The 26,772-nt window shown below is 43.1% G+C and overlaps 1 protein-coding gene across 3 annotated transcripts in view; it reads left to right on the top strand.

Moving 5' to 3' along the window:
• The window catches only part of DCUN1D2 (defective in cullin neddylation 1 domain containing 2), a 53,135-nt gene that overhangs the window by 8,606 nt on the left and 17,757 nt on the right, over positions 1 to 26,772 (top strand). For all 3 annotated transcript variants that reach the window (XM_075852544.1, XM_075852542.1, XM_075852543.1), the window contains exons 2-5: positions 4,537 to 4,753; positions 8,474 to 8,642; positions 15,374 to 15,504; positions 16,093 to 16,175. In XM_075852544.1, coding sequence (XP_075708659.1) covers positions 4,579 to 4,753; positions 8,474 to 8,642; positions 15,374 to 15,504; positions 16,093 to 16,175 — 558 coding nt within the window. In that variant the 5' untranslated portion in view covers positions 4,537 to 4,578. The remainder of the gene's footprint in view (positions 1 to 4,536; positions 4,754 to 8,473; positions 8,643 to 15,373; positions 15,505 to 16,092; positions 16,176 to 26,772) is intronic.

Here is a 26,772-nt window from a genome sequence, read left to right as displayed (position 1 = left end):
CAGTAAGCTTAACATCCATCGTGGGGAAAATGTTTGAGGGGCTATTGAGGGACTATATACAGGATTATGTGACAATAAATAGCATTATAAGTGACAGCCAGCACGGTTTTACTAAGGACAGAAGTTGTCAAACTAACCTAATCTGTTTTTATGAAGAGGTGAGCAGAAGTCTAGACAGAGGGGCCGCTGTGGATTTAGTGTTTTTGGACTTTGCAAAGGCATTTGACACTGTCCCCCATAGACGCCTAATGGGTAAATTACGGACTATAGGTTTAGAAAATATAGTTTGTAATTGGATTGAGAATTGGCTCAAGGACCGTATCCAGAGAGTTGTGGTCAATGATTCCTTCTCTGAATGGTCACCGGTTATAAGTGGTGTACCCCAGGGTTCAGTGCTGGGACCACTATTATTCAACTTATTTATTAATGATATAGAGGATGGGATTAATAGCACTATTTCTATTTTTGCAGATGACACCAAGCTATGTAATATAGTTCAGACTATGGAAGATGTTTGTGAATTGCAGGCAGATTTAAACAAACTAAGTGTTTGGGCGTCCACTTGGCAAATGAAGTTTAATGTAGATAAATGTAAAGTTATGCATCTGGGTACCAACAACCTGCATGCATCATATGTCCTAGGGGGAGCTACACTGGCGGATTCACTTGTTGAGAAGGATCTGGGTGTTCTTGTAAATCATAAACTCAATAACAGCATGCAGTGTCAATCAGCTGCTTCAAAGGCCAGCAAGATATTGTCGTGTATTAAAAGAGGCATGGACTCGCGGGACAGAGATGTAATATTGCCACTTTACAAAGCATTAGTGAGGCCCCATCTAGAATATGCAGTTCAGTTCTGGGCTCCAGTTCATAGAAAGGATGCCCTGGAGTTGGAAAAAATACAAAGAAGAGCAACGAAGCTAATAAGGGGCATGGAGAATTTAAGTTATGAGGAAAGATTGAAAGAATTAAACCTATTTAGCCTTGAAAAAAGACGACTAAGGGGGGACATGATTAACTTATATAAATATATGAATGGCACATACAAAAAATATGGTGATATCCTGTTCCTTGTAAAACCCCCTCAAAAAACAAGGGGGCACTCCCTCCGTCTGGAGAAAAAAAGGTTCAAGCTGCAGAGGCGACAAGGCTTCTTTACAGTAAGAACTGTGAATCTATGGAATAGCCTACCGCAGGAGCTGGTCACAGCAGGGACAGTAGATGGATTTAAAAAAGGGTTAGATAATTTCCTAGAACAAAAAAATATTAGCTCCTATGTGTAGAAATTTTTCCTTCCCTTTTCCCTTCCCTTGGTTGGACTTGATGGACATGTGTCTTTTTTCAGCCGTACTAACTATGTAACTATGTAACCTAGCAGGCATTTACTACAGGCAGACCTGGGGGCCTTTATTATGCCCCCGGCTGCCATCGGGGAGACACACTCGTCGATTTTATTGCCGGGTGTCAGTGGGATGAGAGGGAGCTTCTTCCCTCTCTCCAAAACAACTCTGATGCGGTGCACGCTATTGAGCGCTGCATCTGAGGGGTTAAACGGGTGAGATCAATACTAATATCGATCTCACCCGTTCGAGCAGGGATTACCCCCAGCCCTCCGCTACATCTGGCAGCTGAGAGCAGGGAGATTTAACGGCAGCGCCGTGAAAAGTAGTATGCATCAGAATAAAGCCCACTAAGGACCGCCGTAAAAAGGCGTATCGGCGGTCATTAAGGGGTTAAATGAGAAAACAAGCGCATATCAATGAACTGTCTCATTGATGGGCGCTTGTTTTTACGGCCAATATGGGCCGGTGTAAAAGGACCTTTAGTGATAGGTTCCCTATGGAGGATCTGTGTGTTTTAAGTGTAGCTAAACTTTCGACAAAGTTCTGACATGTCAGAGTTTGGATTGGTGGGGATCCGAGCACTGAGACCCCCACCAATCGCTAGAACGAAGCAGCTGAAGCACGTGTGTGAGCGCTCGGCTGCTTCGTTTCTGTTCGGCTTTTTCCGGAAAGCCAATGTATTGGAGTACATGCTCAGACTTTGTATTGAGTCTGTACACTGATACATTTATTTCCGGAAAAAGTCGAACAGACACGAAGCAGCCGAGTGCTCACACGATCACTTCAGCTGCTACGTTCTAGCAATTGGTGGGGGTTTCCGTGCTCGAACACCCACCAATCCAAACTTCTGACGTCACTGACATGTCAGAAGTTTGTCGAACGTTTAGCTGCACTTTAAAAAGAAATTCAGAATCAACAGGAATGTTTGATAATTCAACACTTGTTGGGTCTCAGAAATGGCAGGTTAATGCTGAATACACACACACCGTTTTTGCTGCGGTTTTTTTGTGGCATTTTTTAATGCGGCTAGCTGATATAAAATGCACTACATACAACTGAGTTTTGGTTTGTGGTATTTTTTATTTTTTTTTTATGGTTGGTGTAGGGCTGGGCGATTTAATCAAATTAATTTGCCCTCAAGGACTCTCGCGATTCTGTTTTTTAACAGAATAGTAGAATCGATTGTTTAGTGGCGCATTGCTGCATGAGGAAGCTCCGCCCCGCCGCCTCGTCACTTCCTGGTCCACCCTGTTCTGTCTCTTCTTCCCCACGGTACTGCTTTACTGTACTGAACAAAATGATACAGTATGGAGCAGCAGTTCCGTGGGGAAGCAGGGACTCCTAGTACATAGCCACACCGCCCTGTGGATACCGCCCCGCTGCAGATAGCACTCCTTTGCAGATCGCACCACCACCCCTTGTACTTTGTAGATCGCACCACAACTCCCCCTTATAGATCGTGCCGCTATAGATAGCACCCCCCTGACAGATTGCACCCCCCCCCTTGTACCTTGTAGATCGCACCACAACCCCCCTCGATGTAAATCGCGCCGCTGTAGCTCCGACTAGGAGCTGAATTCCCGGCCAAAGCGTCGGCAAGCTCTGGCCGGGGATTCAGCTCCTAGTGGCAGCTACAGCGGCGCGATCTACAACGAGGGGGGTGGAGCTGTGATTTACATGGGGTGGGGGTGCGCTCTACAAGAGAGGCAGGTGGTGCTGCGTTCTGGAGGGGGTGCGATCTACAAGGGAGGGGGTGCTGCGATCTACATGTGGGGCTGCTATCTACAAGGGAGGGGGGTGCTGCGATCTACAAGGTAGGGTACGATCTACATAGGGGTGGGGGTGCTATCTGCAAGGGGGTGTGGCACTGTCTACATGGGCACTGTGGTACTATATTGGGGGGGTGTCGGCGCTGTGTGGGTACTGTCACTACATGTGGGCACTGTCACTATATGGTGGCACTGTGTCACGATCTACCCTGACAAATGAAATCCATCCTTTTTTTTTTTTTAACGGCCATGAAAGACGGACGGAAATCGATGAGAATTTGGACACACTGATGCCAAATGGACATGAAAAACTAACCATTGATCAGTTTTTAATGGCCATTTTTCTCGTGTGTTTGTAGCCTAGATGACTATAATGCCAGGAGTCCCTTTCATATGCACCATGATCGGGCCGCGAAATCCGGCTGACACATGGACCGTTTTTCACTGTCCGATCACGGTTGTGTGAATCCGGCAATGTCGGAGACCGGATGAGGTGGTGACGTGCAGAGCGGGATGTAAGTGCACGCAGGGCATCTTTGATTTAAAATGTAAAAAAATGGCCTCGTAAAAAGAAGTGCATGTCACTTCTTGAGCTGTTTTTTGAGCCGTTTTTCATTGACTCCATAGAAAAACAGCTCCAAAAACGGCCGTAAAAAACACAACAAAAAAACGCAAGTTGCTTAAAAAACTGCTGAAAATCAGGAGCTGTTTTCCCTTGAAGACAGGTCTGTATTTTCCGCCGTAATTATAGAAATATATGTTAGAGTTATTAATATAAAGAATTTATTAAGTTATCTCTTGGTATTACTGTTAGATAAACATAAAAAAATAAGAAAATTGAGATTCAAATCGAAAATCGCCCAAAGTGTTGAAAAAAAAAATCTAGATTTTATTTTTTGGAATAATCGCTCTGAGTGTGGTGGTTTTGTTTTTCTGCCGTTTTTCCCATAGGCTTTTGCTATAAGACATTAAAAAAAAATCTATATGTGAAGGAAGCCTGAGTTTTTCTGTACTAACCGTGCTATAATGGCAGCTTGGAGGGGACGTGTGCGCTAGTCTTTCGAGGGCCTTTGTTTTAATAGACCATTCAGTCTGCATTGAGTATGCGCTTGATTTGACTTTTCATTTGAGGCGGTTGAGTCGATGGAGTGATGTGCCCTACCTACGTATTTCTAAAGGCGGTAGTCCTGGTAGAATGTTATACAGAAGCCTGGTTCATGTTTTATAGAGATATATAGATGCTGTCCTTTGAGTTTACAGATAAGACATTTTAAGCTCAGAAGAACAAAGCTTTGTCGTCTTGTGCTGATATGACGTATAATGCTGACATGAAGCATGCGCACATCAAGAGACTTAAATCTTTATAATGAATAACATGAGTACAATGCTGAAACCACTTCTGCTGCTTCTTTTGCATCCCAAAGCATAAACTTAAATCGTCTCAGAAGGACAAGGTGCGCCAGTTTATGGCATTTACCCAGGCTGGGGAAAGGACTGCAATATACTGTTTAACACAGAATGACTGGAAACTAGAACTGGCAACAGACAACTACTTCCAGAATACAGCCTTGTACTGCAAAGAGTCAATGAAAAGTACAGTAGACAAAAAGAAATTAGAGCAATTGTATAATCGCTACAAAGGTAAGGAGCACCGTTTAATTCTTTGCTGAAGTTATCTATTTTATGCTTAGCCTCTGTATATTGAAGGATGTGGCTTAGGGTTAAAGCGGATAGGTCACATACTTATGCTGCCCTGTCTGAGGGCAACATAAAGAAGTGAAGGACGCTGGTTTTATGGTACTGTCACTTATTAGTTAATGTTCTGTAGTTTAGTAGTATTTAGTAATTATACCTGTGGCGCGCGCGCGTGTATGGCGCTGTAAGATGGAGTCCAAGTATATTCATATATTCACGCTCTATCCGGCCGCTGATTGAAACTTTTCTCTCCATTACTGTGCATCGGGAGAGAACTGTTAACCAGCAGTGGGGGAAGCGTGAATATATTTGGATTCATGTTTGCAGCGGCGGGCGCGCGCCACAAGTTTATTCACTAAACTACAAAACTTTAATAAGTGACGGCATGAAATCAGCGTCTTTCACTTGTTCTTTATGCTGCCCTCAAACAGGGCATCAAAAAGTATGTGAGAGATAGTCTTCAAAGCTTCAAGAGGACCTGTGTTCTAAACAAAGGGAGGGAACGGGTATTGTGAACAATGCTGGTAGTAAAGGTGGGACGGGTGGGTGTCCAAGCACCCTCACCGATGGCTAGGATGAAAGGCTCTGCTGCTCTTCAATGCGCTGCACCCCTTCAGCTCCTATCGGCTTCATTCGGGAGAGAAGATGCGATAGACCGCAATACTAGATTAACACTTCAAGTGTAAAATGTCATTTAGCTGAAAGTTTAGTAGACAATTTGGACCAATTTCTGGTAGATGTTGGAAGTCGATGGGAAAAGCAGCAGGAAGTGAATTGAAACGGAGATTAGACTGGGCTATCGGTTTTTAAATACCAGTACGTTTCTGTTTAGTAATGATATTGAATAAACTCGCAGGAGAATAGTGGCAAATTCTAGCTCTGTAATGTCATTTATTCATCTGCTCATTGTTATGTTCTGGAATCCTGTATAGCTCTGTTCACACATTTCTGATAGATCAATGATGGATCCATTTTTAATAGGATTAAATGAAAGCCTAACCGGTTGCATTGACTTTAATAGTCATGTGTTTTTTTGTTTTGTTTTGTTACTGGGCAGAATAGTTTAGCAGATGACACTTTTTTTTCACGTCAGACGCAATGGAAAGCTTAATCCAACTGATAACACAAAAAAAAACTATTGAATCCAGCAGAGACATTAAAGGGCACCTGTCAGCAGTTTTGAGGGCTCAAAACTGCTGTCAGGGTGATATAGGGGAGGGAAAGGGTGTTTTTAAACATATCTCTTTTTTTTTTTCTCGGGTCATGCAACTGACATGACCAAGAAAAAGATGTTTCGTTCCTGCAGCGTGCTGATCGCAAGATGCTGCCAATCCTGCCCCTCTGCTCTTAGTGGCGGCACTAGGTGTCCCCTGATTGGCCGCTAAAACAGTAACTCAGAGCAGAGAGTGGCACTTGCGATCACTGACGGGGGAACCAAAGGTCGGTTTCTCGGTCATGTAACGTGCATGACTGAGAGAAAAAGGTATGTTTAAAATGCCCTTCCCTATATCGCCATGTCAGCAGTTTTGAGACCTCTGTTGTATGAGACTAGACAAAACTATCTGGATTTTTTTTTCACCACGAAAACAGCCAAACTTTTTGTCCATAGAATGTGACTGGTTTGGCAGCTCAACTTCTCTCAAGTAGACACATTTAAAAAAAAAAATGTTTTTTTCTAATCTCATGTAGGCTACTTTCACTTGCGTATTTTGCATCCGTATTTAAAAGCCAAAACCAGGAGTGGAACCTGCACACAGAAAAAGTATAATGGAAAGATTCGTAATTCTTCCATGTTTGGACTCATTCCTGTTTTGGCTTCTAAATAATGATGCATAATATTGCTGTGTGAAAGAGGCCTGAGGCTGGAATCATACATGCAGTTTTTTTGAGCCAAACACAGTAGTGGATACAAAAGAGGTACGTATCCGTCTTTTCTTTATACATCTTTTTGGATTCACACCTGACTTTGGCACAAAAAAACATATTCAAAAACTGCCACAAAAACGACATGTATGGTTTAAGCCAAACAGAACTGTTTCTTTTCTCTACGTCTTTCTGTAAGGGCCTGTTCACATCTGCATTGGGGGCTCCGTTAAGGGCCTCCATCACCGATCCGGCCGGAAACACCACTGACACCATGACAGAAACCCGACGGAGCCCATTAAAATCAATGAGGTCCGTCATTCAACGGAGCCGACGATTCCAGTATTTTCATTGTTCTGCAGCTCTGACGGAGCAGAACGATTAAACACTGACGCAGGTGTGAACAGGCCCTAAAAGTGCCCATGTGAATATATCAGAAGGTCAGGCTAAGATCATGCAGCACATTGGGCTACTGTCGCTGCTAATCCAAAAGTAAAGAGCGGCCTCCTTTATACCTATGCTTTATTTTCAATACTAGTTTTGCAAAATTCTAAAAACACATGTGTAAAGCTCTGCAACATGTGAATCCTAGTGGCCTAGCAAAAAAATACAGAAAGTATTGCCCGTCCCATCTTGTCATGAAAATGATCGTTTGTATTTTACAGTTAATCTGACGTTGTCATTTTAATTCTAAAATCTTAGAGCTGTTTGACTTGATCCTGATAACCTAATGCGCCCTACCTGCACTGCCCATTATTAAAGGGGATCCCTCCTACCGGCACTGCCCATTATTAAAGGGGATCCCTCCTACCTGCACTGCCCATTATTAAAGGGGATCCCTCCTACCTGCACTGCCCATTATTAAAGGGGATCCCTCCTACCTGCACTGACCATTATTAAAGGGGATCCCTCCTACCGGCACTGCCCATTATTAAAGGGGATCCCTCCTACCTGCACTGACCATTATTAAAGGGGATCCCTCCTACCTGCACTGCCCATTATTAAAGGGGACCCGTCCTATCTGCAGGGGGACCTGAGGAGATTGTTCTATTGTGCGATTCAGAATAACCTTTCGTTTAAAGAGCACCTGTCACCACCTTCTTGTTGTCCTCATTGTGGGCAGCATAAGGTAGTGACAGATGCTGAAATCCGCGCTATGAGCGTTTTGTGTGGGCTGTAGATTTGGTAAAGCTTTGTTTATTCGTTGTAAATAACTACTTTGTGTCCTGTAAATGTATTTTATGACCAGAGAAGCCCTATGGACAAGTCACAAGGAAGCTATTAGTCACACACTATGCGCTGTTATTTCTCTCTCACGCCTTCTGCAGATTTATTCAGATTTTCATGTCTTTTTTTGGGCCCAAACCAGGAACAGATCCAAAACAGAAGTAGTATAAAAAGGAAGGTCTTAAAGTATCACTTCTCATGGATCTAATTTTGGTTTTGGCTTAAAAAAAATGCGTGCAAAATCGGCATCAAATCTGCACTGTGTGAACAAGGCCTAACTGTTGTGACTGCAGTAAACAATATGAGGGGGTAGCTGTAGGTTATTGCACCTAATGCCTATTCACTATGGGGGACACTTAAAACGGGTGCAAAGTAAAGTGGAACAGTTGCACATAGCAACCAATCCCATTCAACCTCTCATTTTTCAGACACCTTTTTGAAAAGGAAATAAGCAATCTGATTGGCTGCAATGTGCAACTACTGCACTTTGACTTTGAACCAGTTCTGCAAATATTCCCCTATGTGTTTTGGTTAACCTTCTAACATTGTGTGCCTTTTTATTTTTCTCAATTCTAGATCCTCAAGATGAAAATAAAATAGGGATAGACGGAATCCAATTGTTCTGCGATGACTTACATTTGGATCCAGCAAGTACCAGTGTGTTGGTTATCGCATGGAAGTTCAGAGCTGCCACACAATGTGAATTTAGTAAAAAGGAATTCATAGATGGCATGACGGAACTGGGGTGTGTATTGCTGTTCAGTTCGGTCTATGACATTGATTTCTCAAAAAAATATACGTGTTGCATTAGTAGCAAGCTAGTCGACACCGTCAACCCATCACAGAGTAAAACACCAGCATGAAATGGGTTGCATTTATCTCTAGAACTTTATGGGTTGTCCAGGTTATAGTAAACCGCGTTTATGTCAGAGAAATGTCTATAGGCAGAGGGGACAGGATTTATTTTATCATAAACTCCTAATTCCATGCAGCACTGTAAAACATTATCTCTGTCAGAGAGATATACACAAATGTATGAGTGCTCCTGTGTTGGGAGATTAACCCCTTAGTGACCAACAATACGCCTTTTCACGTTTGTCACTAAGGGGCCTTAGGCTAGGCTGACGCCTTTTCACGTGAGCCTAGTCTAAGTCCTGCACGGGTGTCCCGTGCAGGCTGGAGCCGGGGCTGAGCTGTCTGATGACAGCTGAGCTCCTGCTCCAACGCCCGCGATCGAAGTTTACTTCGATCGCGGCCGTTTAACCTGTTAAATGCCGCCGTCAATAGCGACCGTGGCATTTAAATTTGTTTACAGAGGGACTGAGCTCCCTCTGTCACCCATCGGCGGCCCGCGAATGCAATCGCGGGTCTCCGATGGGTTGTCATGGCAGCCGGGGGCTTGATAAAAGCCCCCAGGTCTGCCCTGGACATGTGCCTATTAGGACGCGCCAGAGGCACGTCCTAACAGATTGCCTGTCAGATTTACACTGACAGGCAATAATGCTCTGGTATACGAAGTATACCAAAGCATTATAGCAGCGATCGGAACATCGCACAGTAAAGTCCCCTAGTGGGAATAATGAAATAAGTCACCAATGTGAAATAAAGATTATTAATAAAAATGACAGTAAAAAAATCCATTTTTTTCCATAAAAAGTGGTTTTATTTAGTAAAAGTGTAAAAAATAAATAAAAGTACACATATGTGGTATCGCCGCGACCGTAATGACTCCATTAATAAAGTTAATATGTAATTTAAACCGCAAGGTGAACACCGTAAAAAAGAAACCGCAAAAAACATTGGCGAAATTGCAATTTTTTTTCCATTGCCCCCCAAAAAAGTCATAATAAAAATGAATCAAGAAGTCCCATGCACCCCCAAAACAGTACCATTCAAAACTACGTCTCGTCCCGCAGAAAACAAGCCCAAAAAATCACTACATTGATGGAAAAATAAAAAAATTACGGCTCTTGGAAAGCGACGATACAAAAACAAATAATTTTAGTTCAAAAGTGTTTTTATTGTGCAATAGTCACAAAACATAAAAAACCTCCTACATATGTGGTATCGCCGTAATCGTACCCACCCATAGAATAAAGGTAACATGTTATTTACGCCGCACAGTGAACGGCGTCAATTTAAAAACGCATAGAATAATGGTGGAATTTCAGTTTTTTTTTATAATCCCCCCAAAAAAAGTTGTTAAAAGTTAATAAAAAAATTATATGTACCCTAAAATGGACGCTATTAAAAAGTACAACTAATCCTGCAAAAAACAAGTCCACATACAGCTATGTAGACGAAAATATAAAAAAGTTATAGCTCTTTGAATGCGACTAGAAAAACGAATAAAATAGCTTGGTCATTAGGGCCTAAAATGGGCTGGTCACTAAGGGGTTAAAGGGTTATTCCCATCTTAGACATTTATGACTTATCTATAGGATATGCCATGAATGTCTGGGACCCGCACCTATACCGAGAACAGGGGTTAACCAACTCCGGTTTTTGCCTGGTGCTGCCGGAACTCTACGCAGATTCCGGGTGGGGGCTAGTGTAGAGAGAGCTGCACATGGCTGGGAGCTGAATCTATCAGACATTTATAGCATATCCTGTGGATAAGCCATACATTTCTAAGGCTGGTGTAACCCTTTAAAGAAAGAAGCTCTCTGGTAAAAAAAATAAATCTTGCACATATAATGCTAACTCACCAGCAATATTCTAATAGTATAATTTGTTAATTCCCATCTCCGTTGCAGCCATGTATTTTGAACCCTTTCATTATAGGCAGTTGTGTCATGTGATCAGTCTGACCACCAGAATAGACCATGCTCTCATGTGTAGACAGGAGGTCAGTTTTTTCTGTGGGGTTGACTCTCTTATAAACTGCAGGATTACACAATCGACTATCAAATCCCTCGTAGCCAGCTCCACCTTTTTGTTTCTCTGTATGTCCCCCCCTTCATATAATGCAGATTATTTCTTCAATATCTAAGGGAGCAGGAGTTCAGTGATATAATAAGTCCATACAATGATAAGCTGCAGTTATAGAACTCCCTGACTCACACTGACTGTCTATACTGTCTGTGAGTGCTTTGTGCAGAATCCAGTGTATTTCTATCAGATGCTTCTTTACACAGCTCTCTCCTCCATCCTGCTTTTAAGAGTTGACCTAAATCTATTACTAGCAGGAGGCAGAGAAGACAGACTGAAGCAGCATCACAAAGGAAAGCACCGATACTGCTGTGTGAGGACAGAGGTTCTATGTCACTGATCTTTGACTTGCTGCGCTTAGATAGAACACTGATCAGAACAAGGGCTGTGTGATGAGACTCCGACCCCTCTGTCTCTGTAAAGCCAGATATAGGCAAAAAAAATAATTGCTGGAGTGCTTCTTTAATTCACACAAACTATACGACTGTCATCATTTTTGCAGACACGTGTGTACACACACACGCTCACACTGTACAGCCATAACATTAAAACCACCTGCCTAATGCACTATAAGTTGCGAGGTGGGACCTGCAAGGATTGAACTTGTTTTTCAGCACATCCCACAGATGCTCGATTGGATTGAGATCTGAGCAATTTGGAGGCCAATTCAACACTTTGAACTCTGTCGTGATCCTGAAATCATTCCTGAACAATTTTTGCAGTGTGGCAGGGCGCGTTATCCTGCTGAAAGAGGACACTGCCATTAGGGAATACCGTTACCATGAAGAGGTGTACTTGGACTACAACAATGTTAAAGGGGTTTTCCAGGGACACTATTTTCTTCCAGACGTGCAGCGCACGAGCACTGTGGAGTTTTATTATTAAGAGGCAAATGGGGCAGGCATTGAGGCGTAATCAAAGAATTCAACGGGATGGGCATTGAGGAGAATGTGGACCAATAGGATGCCCCAAACCCGGGTTTACGTTTTAGAGGTTTGAGGCATCCTATTGGTCCACAGCCTCCTCAATGTCCGCTCCGTTCATTCTTTTCTTGTACTTCAATAGCAGTATCATTTTCTTGGCATGCATGCCATTCCTAAGTGAAAATTGAGGAAAAGCATGCACACACAGAAAATCGTGCTGCTATTGAAGTACAAGCAAAGAATGAATGGAGCGGACATTGAGGAGGCTGTGGACCAATAGGATGCCTCAAACCCGGGTATACTTCAGAAGACCCAGGTTAGATGAATCCTATTGGTCCACAACCTCCTCCATGTCCGCTCCGTTCATTCTTTGTTTCTGCTTCAATAGCGGCACCATTTTATATCTAAAGTTATGATGGGGTACATATTTTTATTGATGATGGGGATCACATTAGATATCTGAGGTGCGGTCACAGGATTCTGTGACCGCACCTCAGATAAAGCAGGTGGGCGGGACAAACTAAAGGGGAAGGGAGGGCCAATAGACACACGGGGCTGAATAATTGGTAAAGAGCAGCCCTGTGTCGTTGCGTAGGTCAGTGAGGTATCGACACAGGGCTGTGTGTATTCTGACTCGTGCACGAGCCTGTGTCGAGAGAAAAAAAACAGACAGACGAAAATCAGAACTTCCAGCAGGGCAGAGGTAGGGAAAATAGGAAAGAAATTGTTCAGATTTAATACAGACTATATATTAGGAACTTTATTAAATATGTACATAGAGTATTCGTTCAAAAATTTGGAGTACCTGGAAAACCCCTTCCCGACATTTGACGTATCCATACGCCAAAGTCGGGTAGGGGAAGTATGGAACGGGCTCACAGAGTGAACTCGCTCCATCCGATGCTGGTGTCGGCTGTATGTTGCAGCCGACACTTCAGAGTAACGAGCTGCATCGAGAGCGATCCCCCTCGTTTAACTCGTTAAATGCTGCGGTCAATATCGACCAAAGCATTTAAATCAATAGAAAGAGGAGCGACCCACTATAACAGCTCATCGGGCCCCCTGCAACGCAATCGCGGGGTGATGGTTGCTATGGCTGCCTGGGGGCCTAATGAAGGCCCCCAGGTCCGCCATCTTTGTGCTCCTATTAAGCCCTTCCTCCGGCAGGGCTTCATAGAAGCCTGTCAGAATCACGATATACTGCAATACATTAGTAATAAGTAATTAGTAATAAAAAAAAAGTAAAAATGAGTAAAATAGTGGTTTTTTTAATGTAAAAAAAATTAAAAGTTCAAAAAACTCCCATTTTCCCCCTAGAGCATGGTAAAAAATAAACATAATTGGTATCGCCGCATCCATAAAAGTCTGAACTATTACAATATATCATTGTTGAACCTGAACGCCGTAAAAAAAAAACTAAACGCCAGAATCTCTATTTTTTCGTCACCTAATCTCCCACAAAAAATGAAATAAGAAGTGATCAAAACCTCGCATGTACCCCAAAATGGTATCATTAAAAACTACAGCTTATCCCGCAAAAAATAAGCCCTCATACCACTAATACCTTATTCACACGACAGGGTTTTCCGGCCGGGTGACGGCAGTTCATAAAACGGCCGTCACACGGCTGCAGTAGGAACAATGGACCCCTAATGGGGCTGTTCACACAACCGATTTTTTTGACAGCCCGGGAAAGCCGGGCCGTCAAAAAAATGGGCCATGCCATATTTTCGGCAATTCGCCCGGCTCCCATAGAAATCTATGGGGCCGGGTAATACACGGCCATCACTTGAATGTGCTCTAAGTGACGGCCATGTCTTCCGTCGCTCGCTTTCTCCTCACAGTGCGAAGTGCATAGGAGGAGGAGGGTATTTCTTTGCTCCCTGTAGGAGCGGAATCCCCAATCCCCGGCCACAGCTTCGGCAACGTTGTGGCCGGGAAATGGGGATTCCGCTCCAGGAGAAGTCCGTGACTTCACAGACTTCTGAATCGGAATCCCCGGCGATGTGGCCGGGGATTCCGCTCCAGGAGAAGTCCCTGCCTTCACTGTCCATATATGGACACAGTGACGTCGCAGACTTCTGAAGCGAAATCCCCGGCGATGTGGCTGGGGATTCTGATCCAGGAGAAGTCCCTCACTTCACTGTCCATATATGAGTGAGGGACTTCTCCTGGAGCCATCCCCTACAGGAAAGTAAGGGGGGTGGCATCTATGGGGGTGGCTGTGTGGCATTACCTACAGGGGGGTCTGTGTGGCATTGCCTACAGGGGGGTCTGTGTGGCATTGCCTACAGGGGGGTCTGTGTGGCCCTACCTACAGGGGGGTCTGTGTGGCCCTACCTACAGGGGGGTCTGTGTGGCCCTACCTACAGGGGGGGTCTGTGTGGCCCTACCTACAGGGGGGGTCTGTGTGGCCCTACCTACAGGGGGGGTCTGTGTGGCCCTACCTACAGGGGGGGTCTGTGTGGCCCTACCTACAGGGGGGGTCTGTGTGGCCCTACCTACAGGGGGGGTCTGTGTGGCCCTACCTACAGGGGGGGTCTGTGTGGCCCTACCTACAGGGGGGGTCTGTGTGGCCCTACCTACAGGGGGGGGTCTGTGTGGCCCTACCTACAGGGGGGGTCTGTGTGGCCCTACCTACAGGGGGGGTCTGTGTGGCCCTACCTACAGGGGGGTCTGTGTGGCCCTACCTACAGGGGGGTCTGTGTGGCCCTACCTACAGGGGGGTCTATGTGGCCCTACCTACAGGGGGGTCTGTCTGGCCCTACCTACAGGGGGGTCTGTCTGGCCCGACCTACAGGGGGGTCTGTGTGGCCCGACCTACAGGGGGGTCGGTGTGGCCATACCTACAGGGGGGTCGGTGTGGCCCTATCTACAGGGGGCCTGTGGGGCATTACCTACAGGGGGATGTGGCATTATCTACAGGGGGAAGTGTGTGGCAAAATATTTACAAATGAAATTCATCCGATTTTTAAAATAGACAGGGAAAAAAACTGCAAAACGGGTCAAAATCGGCCATTAAAAACAGCAACACGGCCCGGAACGGCACTCAAACCCTGTCGTGTGAATAAAGCCTTAATCGACGGAAAAATAAAGTTATGGCTCTCGGAATTTGGCGACACACAAAATAAATTGTATTTTTTACGCTTGTGTTTTTACCTGTAAAAGTAGTAAAATATAGAAAAAAACTATATATGTAGGTACTAACCACTTCATATCGGAACACTCCAAAAGACCTGCATTTTCAAAGAAGCTCAGACTCAGTCGTCTTGCATCATAATTTGGTCTTTTCAAAGTAGCTCAGATCCTTCAAGATCTGACTGGTCAGCTTTTAATGTTATGGCTGGCCGGTGTATATCTGTGTGTATGTATATCTTCTCCTTCATCTGCGTGCACAGACATATACACGTGTATATATTATATAGTTCTTTTAATAATACGATGCATTGTTGTTCTTACAGTACACCATATTACAAGAGTTTTCAGACCTGTTATGCTCCTGGATAACCCCTTTTAAGTTCTTTACTGGTAGCTTTAGCAGAAACTAGTAGAGGTGGAAATCAATTGTCATTCAATGTAGGCAAAAGGCTTGTATGTTTTTCATCTTGTTTTCCATTTACAGGTGCGATGGTACAGACAAACTAAGGGCCCAGCTTCCCAGGCTAGAGCAGGAACTCAAAGACCCTCTCAAATTTAAAGACTTCTACCAGTTTACTTTTAATTTTGCAAAAAATCCTGGACAAAAAGGGCTTGGTAGGTATTTAGAACTTTGAACTTGTATTGGCTAAATGATTCTGCCATGTATCTAACCTTACGTTATATTGTCAGGCAGTTGGAAATTAGTAGGTTAACGATCAGAGCAATTCAACGATAATTAAAGATGATTGTTACTTCTATGGAAACCTACTCCATCGGAGCAGTTGTCATTTATGCTTAAAAAATGTTCTTGATCTTAAATGGTAAGCGCTACAATTGTAGAGTTCACGATCATGCAAGGGAACTGAATATAGGGCAATGCAAAGACCAGATAATCTCCACAATATAAATGTTTTTTCATGAGAAAATATGTTTGTCTCCTGCAAAATCTGTCATGTACACTACTTTGTCAAGGAGCTTCCCAATCGAAAAATATATCATGAGGGGAGGAATCTTGATGTCCAGCTTTACTACTTTAACTTGGACTACCCTATAGTCACTCTCAGATCGTGTTACTTGATGTTCAATTTCTGTCTATTTTCTATCTATCTTTCTGTCCATTTCAGTGTAAGGAGTTGATTGAATTGTCTATTCTGTACTCCCTCTGATTCACTACATTTAGTATTAACATTTATGTCTTTTCAGATTTGGATATGGCAATTGCATACTGGAATTTAGTTTTGTCGGGAAGGTTCAAATTTTTAGAACTTTGGAATACGTTTTTGTTGGTAAGTATCATCAATCTGTACAAAGTTTTACAAGTCATAAAGATTTATTTTATGAATATATGGTTTCAATGATATAATATCACATTATACACATTAAAGAGGCTCTGTCACCAGATTATAAATGCCCTATCTCCTACATAATCTGATCGGCGCTGGAATGTAGATAACAGCAGTGGTTTTTATTTTGAAAAACGATCTTTTTTTAGCAAGTTATGAGCAATTTTAGATTTAGTTTCTTAATGCCCAACTGGGTGTGTTTTTACTTTTGACCAAGTGGGTGTTGTAAAGAAGTGTATGAGGCTGACCAATCAGCGTCCTGCACTTCTCATTGTTCCAGCCCAGCTTCTTTCACTGCACAATCTCACTGTGCTGTGGATCATGCTGAGCTGAAACAATGAGAAGTATTGGTCACTGATTGGTCAGCCTCATACACTTCTTTACAACACCCACTTGGTCAAAAGTAAAAACACGCCCAGTTGGGCATTAAGAAACTAAATCTAAAATTGCTCATAACTTGCTAAAAAATGATAGTTTTTCAAAATAAAAACCACTGCTGTTATCTACATTCCAGCGCCGATCAGATTATGTAGGAGATAGGGCACTTATAATCTGGTGACAGAGCCTCTTTAAAGAGGCTTTGTCACCAGATTTTGCAACCCCTATCTGCTATTGCAGCAGATAGGCGCTGCAATGTAGATTACAGTAACGTTTTTATTTTTAAAAAACGAGCATTTTTGGCCAAGTTATGACCATTTTTGTATTTATGCAAATGAGGCTTGCAAAAGTACAACTGGGCGTGTTTACAGTAAAAGTACAACTGGGCATGTATTGTGTGTGTGTGTGTGTGTGTACATCGGGGCGTTTTTACTTCTTTTACTAGCTGGGCATTAGGAATGGGAGTGTATGATGCTGACGAATCAGCATCATCCACTTCTGTTCGTTAACACCCAGCTTCTGGCAGTGCAGACACACAGCGTGTTCTCGAGAGATCACGCTGTGACGTCACTCACTTCCTGCCCCAGGTCCTGCATCGTGTCGGCCACATCGGCACCAGAGGCTACAGTTGATTCTGCAGCAGCATCAGCGTTTGCAGGTAAATAGCTACATCGACTTACCTGCAAACGCCGATGCTGCTGCAGAATCAACTGTAGCCTCTGGTGCCGATGTGTCCTCGCTCGTCCGACACGATGCAGGACCTGGGGCAAGAAGTGAGTGATGTCACAGCGTGATCTCTCGAGAACACGCTGTGTCTGCACTGCCAGAAGCTGGGCGTTCTGAAGAGAAGTGGATGATACTTCTCGTCAAAACGCCCAGCTAGTAAAAGAAGTAAAAACGCCCAGATGTACACACACAATACACGCCCAGTTGGACTTTTACTTTAAACACGCCCAGTTGGACTTTAGCAAGCCTCATTTGCATAAATACAAAAATGGTCATAACTTGGCCAAAAATGCTCGTTTTTTAAAAATAAAAACGTTACTCTTATCTACATTGCAGCGCCGATCTGCTGCAATAGGAGATAGGGGTTGCAAAATCTGGTGACAGAGCCTCTTTAAGCCTCATGCATGAGTCATGGAGTACTACGGAGCTGTAGAGACTCCACGTGCCACCTTACTATGCTCATATACCGCGTGAGGGAGATATTCACTTCTAGAAGCAATTGGAGAAATCCTTTATCATGTGGAATGCTTTAGAGCAGGGGTCTCAAGCACGCGGGCCATAGAGCCGCTAGTATCTGCTCTGTTCTGAGACTCTGGAATTCCCTGACATCACTGTCCACATATGAACAGTGATGTCTGGGGCTTCCCCAGAGCCGGAGTCCCGTGCAGAGCGCTAGTATCGGCTCTGCTCCGGGACTCTGGAATTCCCTAACATCGTTGTCCATATATGGACAGTGTGTCAGGGTCTTCCCCAGAGTGGAGTCCCGGGCAGAGCACTAGTACAGGCTCTGCTCCGGGACTCTGTGGAATACCCTGACATCACTGTCCATACATCGTCAATGATGTCAGGGGCTTCCCCAGAGCAGGAGTCCCAGTGATGTCAGGACCACAGCTGGAGTCCCAGGAAGAGCCTACTAGCTCTGCCTGGGACTCCAGCTCTGGGGTTGCCCCTGACATCTCTGTCCATATATGGACAGTGATGTCAGGATCAGAGCTGGAATCCCAGGCAGACTGCTCTGGGCAAGCCCCTGACATCGCTGTGGCAGCATCTGCGGAGGGCGCTGTGGCAGCATCTGCGGAGGGCGCTGTGGCAGCATCTTCGGAGGGCGCTGTGGCAGCAGCCGCGGAGGGCCGCTGGGGCAGCAGCCGCGGAGGGCCGCTGGGGCAGCAGCCGCGGAGGGCCGCTGGGGCAGCAGCCGCGGAGGGCCGCTGGGGCAGCAGCCGCGGAGGGCCGCTGGGGCACGATCGAAAAAGGGGCTGCCCAATCTTGACGTGTGTCTGCCAACTGAGCCGCCTAACTGCATTTAGCGACAGTTAAACTGGAAAACTGGATTGTTGAAGTAAGCACGTGGAGAAATATCTCAAATTTTAAACCTAGCGGTATTATTATAGTAATGTAGTATTAATTTTATAGTAATGTAGTAGTAGTAGTATAGTAATATAGTGTTAAGGGTATGTGCACACACACACTAATTACGTCCGTAATTGACGGACGTATTTCGGCCGCAAGTCCCGGACCGAACACAGTGCAGGGAGCCGGGCACCTAGCCTCATACTTATGTACGACGCTAGGAGTCCCTGCCTCTCTGCAGGACAACTGTCCCGTACTGTAATCATGTTTTCAGTACGGGACAGCAGTTCCACGGAGTAGCAGGGACTCCTAGCATTGTACATAAGTATGATGCTAGGAGCCCGGCTCCCTGCAGTGTGTTCGGTCCGGTACTTGCGGGCGAAATACGTCCGTCAATTACGGACGTAATTAGTGTGTGTGCACATACCCTTATAGTAGTTCAAATAAGTAATTTATTAACAATAATTTTGTATTGTATCAAATTTGAAAGTAATGCGGCCCGTCAACTTCCCATTTTTTCTATATGCGGCCCACTTACCCTGCCGAATTTGAGACACCTGCTTTAGAGCATGCCAAGATTTCTGTGAGATTTATATAGAATCTGACAGAAAAAAAAATCAGTTTGACATCGGAGGCATATAGAGGTACAGTAGAAGCCTCATGCACCTTTGTGGGTACCCTTTTAAGGCTCCGTTCAAAACGCAGCCATAATATGGTCATGTGTAAATATCGCCTTAAAAACCTAGACTGATCTAAAGTGAGGGAGGTATGTATGTAGTGTGTTCCGGAGACCTTGCACAGGTGAAGAAAATCTGATGCTGGATTAAAACAGCATTTAGGATCATTTGTCTTAGAGAATAGTGTAAATAATCAGTGCTTCTGAAACTGAGGCAGGATCAGTTGTGGGTGAGGCGCAGCTGGGCAAACAGATTTGACATAAGTGATCATATACTATTTAAAGAGGCTCTGTCACCAGATTATAAGTGCCCTATCTCCTACATAATGTGATCGGCGCTGTAATGTAGATAACATTGGTTTTTATTTTTAAAAACGATAATTTTTGAGCAAGTTATGAACAATTTTAGATTTATGCTAATTACTTTCTTAATGAACAACTGGGTGTTTTTTTAACTTTTTACCAAGTGGGCGTTGTAAAGAGAAGTGTATGATGCTGACCAATAAGTGACCAATCAGCGTCATACACTTCTCTTCATTCATGTTTAGCTGTACTCACTCACAGCACAGTGTGATCTCGCAATATCACATTGTGCTGTCACATACTCCCACAGTAACTTTACCGAAGTGTCTTGAGAGTGAATAGACGTAGTCTCCAGCCAGGATGCGATGTCTATTCACACTCCCGACACTTCGGTAAAGTTTCTGTGGGACTTGCAGCACAGGGTGATCTTGCGAGTTCACCCTGTACTGTCATTCACAGCATGATCTCGTGAGATCACGCTGTGCTGTGTGTAAGTCCCACAGAAACTTTACTGAAGTGTCGGGAGTGTGAATAGACATCGCATCCTGGCTGGAGACTATGTCTATTCACTCTCAAGACACTTCGGTAAAGTTACTGTGGGATTATGTGACAGCACAGCTAAACATGAATGAAGAGAAGTGCATGACACTGATTGATCAGCGCCATATACTTCTCTTTGCAATGGTAAAAAGTAAAAACACGCCCAGTTGTCTATTAAGAAATTAATTAGCATAAATCTAATTGTTCACAACCTGCTCAAAAATGATCGTTTTTCAAAATAAAAACTACTGTTCTCTACATTACAGCGCCGATCAGATTATGTAGGAGATGGGGAATTTATAATCTGGTGACAGAGCCTCTTAAACTTAGTTCGCACCTTGATTTTTTTCTTCCATTGGTGGTATACAGCACTGTGCAAAAGTTTGAGGCAGTTGTGGAATAAGGCTGCAAAGTAAGAATGCTCCCGCGCTGCGACGCATCTGAACGTCCTGCAGAGGGCTTGCTTCCCGCATCAGGACGTACAGTTGCGGAGTAGTTCCCGGCGCACACTGTCCTAACATCAGTAACCGGGAGGTCAGCTCTCCCCGACAGCTGACACTCCAGTCTTGCCGGTCAGCGGACCATCGCCGCTGATTTCGGCAATTAACCTCAAAAATGCGGCGACGATTGCATTCGCCACATTTAAGGGGTTTGAACCACATCGGCAGCCCCCACGCAGTGATTGTGGGGGCTGCCGATGCTTGTCGTGGCAATCGGAGGCCAGACAATGACCTCCGGGTTGCTATGTACGGAAGCCTCGGATGAGCAGCCTCGCGCCGGTTCTCCGAGGCTTCCTGTCAGTGTGACGGTCACGTCACAATGATAGTTAGAACACATCACACTACGTAGGTAGTGTCATGTACTCTAGCAGCGATCAAAGCTGCAAGTCTAAATGTCCCCTAGTGGGACAAGTAAAAAAAAGTAATGAAAATGTTTTTTTTAAAAAAGTGTAAAAATAAAAGTTATACGTTTTATATAAACAAAAAATTATGTTTTCCTATAATAAGACATTCATTATAGGAAAAAAATTAACACGTTTTAAAAAAGGTACACATATTCGGTATCACCGCGTTCATAACAACCCCAACTATAATGCTATTTTTTTTCCCACACGATGAACACCCCAAAAAAATCAATAAAAAACTACACCAGAATCTCTATTTTTTTGGTCACCACTCCTCCCGAAATAGAGAATAAAAAGTGATCAAGAAGTCGCATGTACCCGAAAATAGTACCAATAAAAACTACAACCCGTCCCGCAAAAAAAAACAAGCCCTTACACCGCTTTTTTGACTAAAAAATAAAAAAGTTACGGCTCTCAGAATATGGGGACACAGAAAATAAATTATTTTATAAAAAAGTGATTTTATTGCGCAAACGCTGCAAAACATAAAAAAAACTATATACATATGGTATCACCGTAATCGTACCGACCCGCAGAATAAAGTAAAATTGTAATTAATAGCGCACGGTGAACGCTACAAAAAATAAACTAAAAAACATTGTCAGAATTGCTTGTTTTTGGTCACCCGGTTTGCAAAAAAATTTAATAAAAAGTGATGAGAAAAATTGCTTGTACCCCAAAATGGGACCGAGGAAAAGTACAGATTGTCCCGCAACAAATAAGCCCTCACACGGCTCCGGTGGTGGAAAAATAAAAACGTTCTGGCTCTCAGAATATGGCGATGCAAAATGTGCAGTGTTCCAAAATCGGATAAGATCGGGCGCCATTTATCAGTGCGACATCGTCCACACATCTATGAATTATTTATTTACCGCAGTATTATACGCTCTTATTATGCCCTGATGTTCCCCGCACAGATTACATATACCCTGATGTACCCGCACGGATTACATATGCCCCCACATTATAAACTGAAATACCAGCAATACCCCAAACAGAACTACTACAAAGCAAAATCTGCGCTCCAAAAGCAAAATGGCGCTCTCTCTCTTCTGAACCCTGCAGCGTGCCCAAACAGCAGTTTGCGCCCACATATATGGCATCGCCATACCCGAGAGAACCCGCTTAACGTTTTATGAGGTATTTGTCAGTGGCACAAACTGGGAACAACATATTATGCACTAAATTGGCATACCAGTGGAAAATTGCAATACTCACACCATCCGCTGTGCATTAACCCCTTTGCGCACTATGACTTAATAGCACGTCATGGTGTGGGGGTTGATGTATGGAGCGGGCTCACGTGCTGAGCACGCTCCACACGCTGCGGGTGTCGGCTGTGTATTACAGCTGACACCCAGGACTAACAAACCGGAACAGCGATCGTGCGGTTTAAAAATAATAATATACTGCAATACATTAGTATTGCAGTATATTGTACCAGCGATCCAATGATCGCTGGTACAAGTCCCCTAAGGGGACTAATGAAATGTGTAGAAGAATTAAAGTTTTTAGTAGTGAGAAAGAAAAAAATGTAAAGTTAAAAAAAACAAAAACCTTTTCCCATTTTTCTTTTAATGTAATTTAAAAAAAGAAACAATTGGTATCGCTACGTCCGTAAAAGGCCGAAATATTAGAATTTACCATTAACTCGCACGGTGAACACCGTAAAAAACTTAAATAATTTAAACAGCCAAAATCGCTGTCGTTTTTACCGCACGGCGAAAGCTGTAAAAACGAAAACCCCAAAAAATGGAATCTGATTTTTTTTTTTTCCCTATGTCAACCCGCAAATAATTTTTTTTCCGTTTCCCAGTACATTTTATGCTACTTTAAATGGTGTCAATAGGAACTACAATTCCTCCCGCAAGAAATAAGCCCTCACATCACTCTGACGGAAAAAGAAAAAAGTTATGGCTCTTGGAAGGCGGGTAGTGAAAAACGAAAATAAGAAAGCAAAAAATGGATTAGTCCTGAAAGGGTTAATTCATTTCTAATGAAAAAAACATATGACCACATGTGGGGTATTTCCGTACTCTGGTGAAATTGCTTTACAAAAATTGTTGGTTTTTTTTTCCCCCCTTTATCCCTTGTGAAAATGAGAAAATTCAACATTTTAGTGGAAAAAAATTGTGATATTCATTTTCGCAGCCTAATTCTAATAAATTCTACAAAAGACCCGTGGGGTCTAAATGCTCACTATACCCCTAGAAAAATTCCTTGAGGGGTGTTTCCAAAATGGGGTAACTTGGGGGGGGGGGGTTTCCACTGTTTTTGTCCCTCCAGGGCGTTGCAACGCGACATGGCACCGAAAACCAAACCAGCAAAATCCAAATTGCGCTCCTTCCCTTCTGAGCGCTGCCATGGGTCCAATCAGCCGTTTATTACCACATATGGGGTATTGCCGTAATCAGGAGACAATGCTTTACAAATGTTGTGGTTCTTTATTTCCTTTATTCCTTGAAAAAATGTAAAATTTTATCATTTTCATTTTTACAGACTAATTCCAATAAATTTAGCAAAAAACCTGTGTGTTCAAAATGCTAACTATACACCTAGTTAAATTTCTTGAGGGTGTAGTTTCCAAAATGGGGTAACTTTTGGGGTGTTTCCATTGTTTTGGCACCACAAGACCACTTCAAACCTGAGAAGGTGCCTAAAATATATTCTAAAAAAAAGGAGGCCCAAAATCCACTGGGTGCTCCTTTTGCTTCTGAGGCCTGTGTTTGTCCATTGGGACACTAGGGCCACATGTGGGATATTTCTAAAAACTGCAGAATCTGGGCAATAAAATATGGAGTGGCATTTCTCGGGTAAAACCTTCTGTGTTACAAAAAAAAATGTATTAGAAATGAATAAAATTTGTAAATTTCACCTCTACTTTGCTTTACTTCCTGTGAAACGCCTAAAGGGTTAAAACACTTTGTGAATGCTGATTCGAATACCTTGAGGGGTGCAGTTTTCAAAATAGGGTGACTTCTGGGGATTTTCTAATATATAAGACCCTCAAAGCCACTTCAGAACTGAACTGGTCCCTGAAAAAATGCCCTTTTGAAATTTTCTTTAAAATATGAGAAATTGCTGCTAAAGTTCTAAGCCTTGTAACGTCCTAGAAAAATAAAAGTAAGTTCAAAAAATGATGCAAACATAATGTAGACATTTCGGAAATGTTAACTAGTAACTATTTTGTGTGGTATTACTATCTGTTTTACGAGCAGATACGTTTACATTTAGAAAAATGCTTTAATTTTTTCTACATTTTGGTGATTTTCAGAAATAAAGACCGAAATTATCGACCAAATTTTTTTCACTAACATAAAGTACAACATGTCACAAGAAAACAATCTCAGAATCGCTTGGATAGGTAAAAGCGTTCCAATGTTATTACCACATAAAGTAACACATGCCAGATTTGAAAAAATCCTGAAGGCCAAAACAGGCTGGGTCCTGAAGGTTAATATATATATATTTTTTTAACAATTCCCAAAATGCAAAGTAAATGAAGACAAATCTAAATCCAAATCAATATTTGTTACCACCCTTCGCCTTCAAAACCACATCAATTCTTCTAGATACACTAGCACACAGTTTTTGAAGGAACTCGGCGGGGAGGTTGTTCCAAACATCTTGGAGAACTAACCACTGATCTTCTGTGGATGTAGGCTTCCTCAAATCCTTCTGTCTTCTCGTTTAATCTCATACACACTCAACGGTGTTAAGATCATGGCTCTGTCGGGGCCATATTATCACTTCCAGGGCTCCTTGTTCTTCTTTATGCTGAAGATATTTCTTAATGATATTTGCTGTATATTTAAAGTCCTTATCCTGCTGCAGAATAACTTGAGCCAGACGCCTCCCTGGTGCTATTGCATGATCGATCAGTATTTGCCTGTATTTCTCAGCATTGAGGACACCATTAATCCTGACCAAATCCCCAACTCCATTTACTGAAAGGCAGCCCCACACTTGCAAGGAACTTCAACCATGCTTCACTGTTGCCTGCAGACACCCATTATTGTACCACTCTGCAGCCCTTCAGTGAACAAACTGCCTCCTGTTACAGCCAAATATTTAAAATTTTGACTGATCAGTCCTGCACTTGCTGCCATTTTTTTGCACCCCAGTTCCTATGTTCTCGTGCATAGTTGAGTTGCTTGTCCTTGTTTCCATGTCCATGTTATGGCTTTTTTGGCGCAATTCTTCCATGAAGACCACTTCTGGCCAGACTTCTCAGAACAGTAGATGGGAGTACCTGGGTCCCTCTAGTTTCTGCCAGTTCTGAGCTGATGGCACTGATGAACATCTTCTGATTTCGAAGGGAAGTAATCATGATGTGTCTTTGATCTGCTGCACTAAGTTTCCTTGGCCAACCACTGCGTCTACGGTCCTCAACTTTTCCCGTTACTTTGTGCTTCTTCAAAAGAGCTTGAAAAGCACATCTTGACACTCCAGTCTGCGTTGAGACCTTTGCCCGGGAGAGACCTTGCTGATGCAGTATAACTTACCTTGTGTTTTGTTGCTTTGCTCAGTCTTGCCATGGTAGCCCTGTGACATGAAACTCTTCCACAACTTCACCTTTGTAGCAGAGTTTGGCTTTTCCTCACCTAGTTTTAAGCCTCCTACATAGCTGTTTCTGTTACAGTTAATGACTGTATTTCGACCTACATAATAAAATGATGATCATTATCACTTGTTTGGTATAATTAGATAATTATACACCTGACAATAATCCTACAAAATCCATGACTTTGCACAAGTGTAGCTAGAAGAATTAATGTTGTTTTGAAGACAAAGGGTGGTCACACCAAATATTGATTTTGATTTAGATTTCTCTTCTGTTCATTCACCGTGTACTTTGTTAATTGATAAAAAAAAACAACACTTTTATTTTTGAATGCATTTTTACTTTGCAGCATTTTTCTACAACTGCCTAAAACTTTTGCACAGTACTGTATGTCGAGTTTTCTGAGGGAAGGCTGCAATGTATGCCACTTTTCAGGCATAGAGTGCCATATAAGTCGACCCATTGACTTCCATTGTAAAAAAAGAAAAGTATACTGCCCGGCGAGCGGTGCAGGTCGAGTATCTACAGCTACGTCTTTTGGCATCGCTGTACAAAAGGCTAATAAGCTCTCCTGTTAGCGCTTTTTTTTTTTATAGCAGAAACTGTTACTAACAGCTCCTGTACTTAGAAAAGCTTCCTGAATACGTTTTTGGATCAGAAGAAATTCCAACCCCTGCTGTTTAACACTTTGATCACCGCAGGCTGTATCTTCAGCATGATCAAAGGGGACTCCCCTCGTCAATTTCCTCGCCTGAAACCCAGTGACTCGATCAGAGACTGGGAGAACCCTCTGCAGTCAGCCCTGGGGACTTTGAAAAGACCCCAGGGTGGTTTGTTCTATAAAACTGCTGTTAGGACACACTATCTGTTGCCCTAACAGCAGCCTGTGTCATAGTGAGACAGTGTAATGTATTAGCATGCAGGAGTATTCTAATATATTATAAGTAAAAAATAAAGTTACTGAAAAGTTATCCCTTTATAGGATTAAAAAAATGTTCACAAAAAATGCATTATTTTATATAAAATATTATTGCTCATTCATTACATAAAAATAAAAAAAACTTCAGATATTGGGTATCTACACGACTGTAATAACTTG

Source organism: Rhinoderma darwinii, chromosome 2 (genome assembly GCF_050947455.1).
Source record: "Rhinoderma darwinii isolate aRhiDar2 chromosome 2, aRhiDar2.hap1, whole genome shotgun sequence".
NCBI lineage: Eukaryota > Metazoa > Chordata > Amphibia > Anura > Rhinodermatidae > Rhinoderma > Rhinoderma darwinii.
Note: the sequence above shows the minus strand (reverse complement) of the source record. Positions and strands in the feature narration are given on the sequence as shown.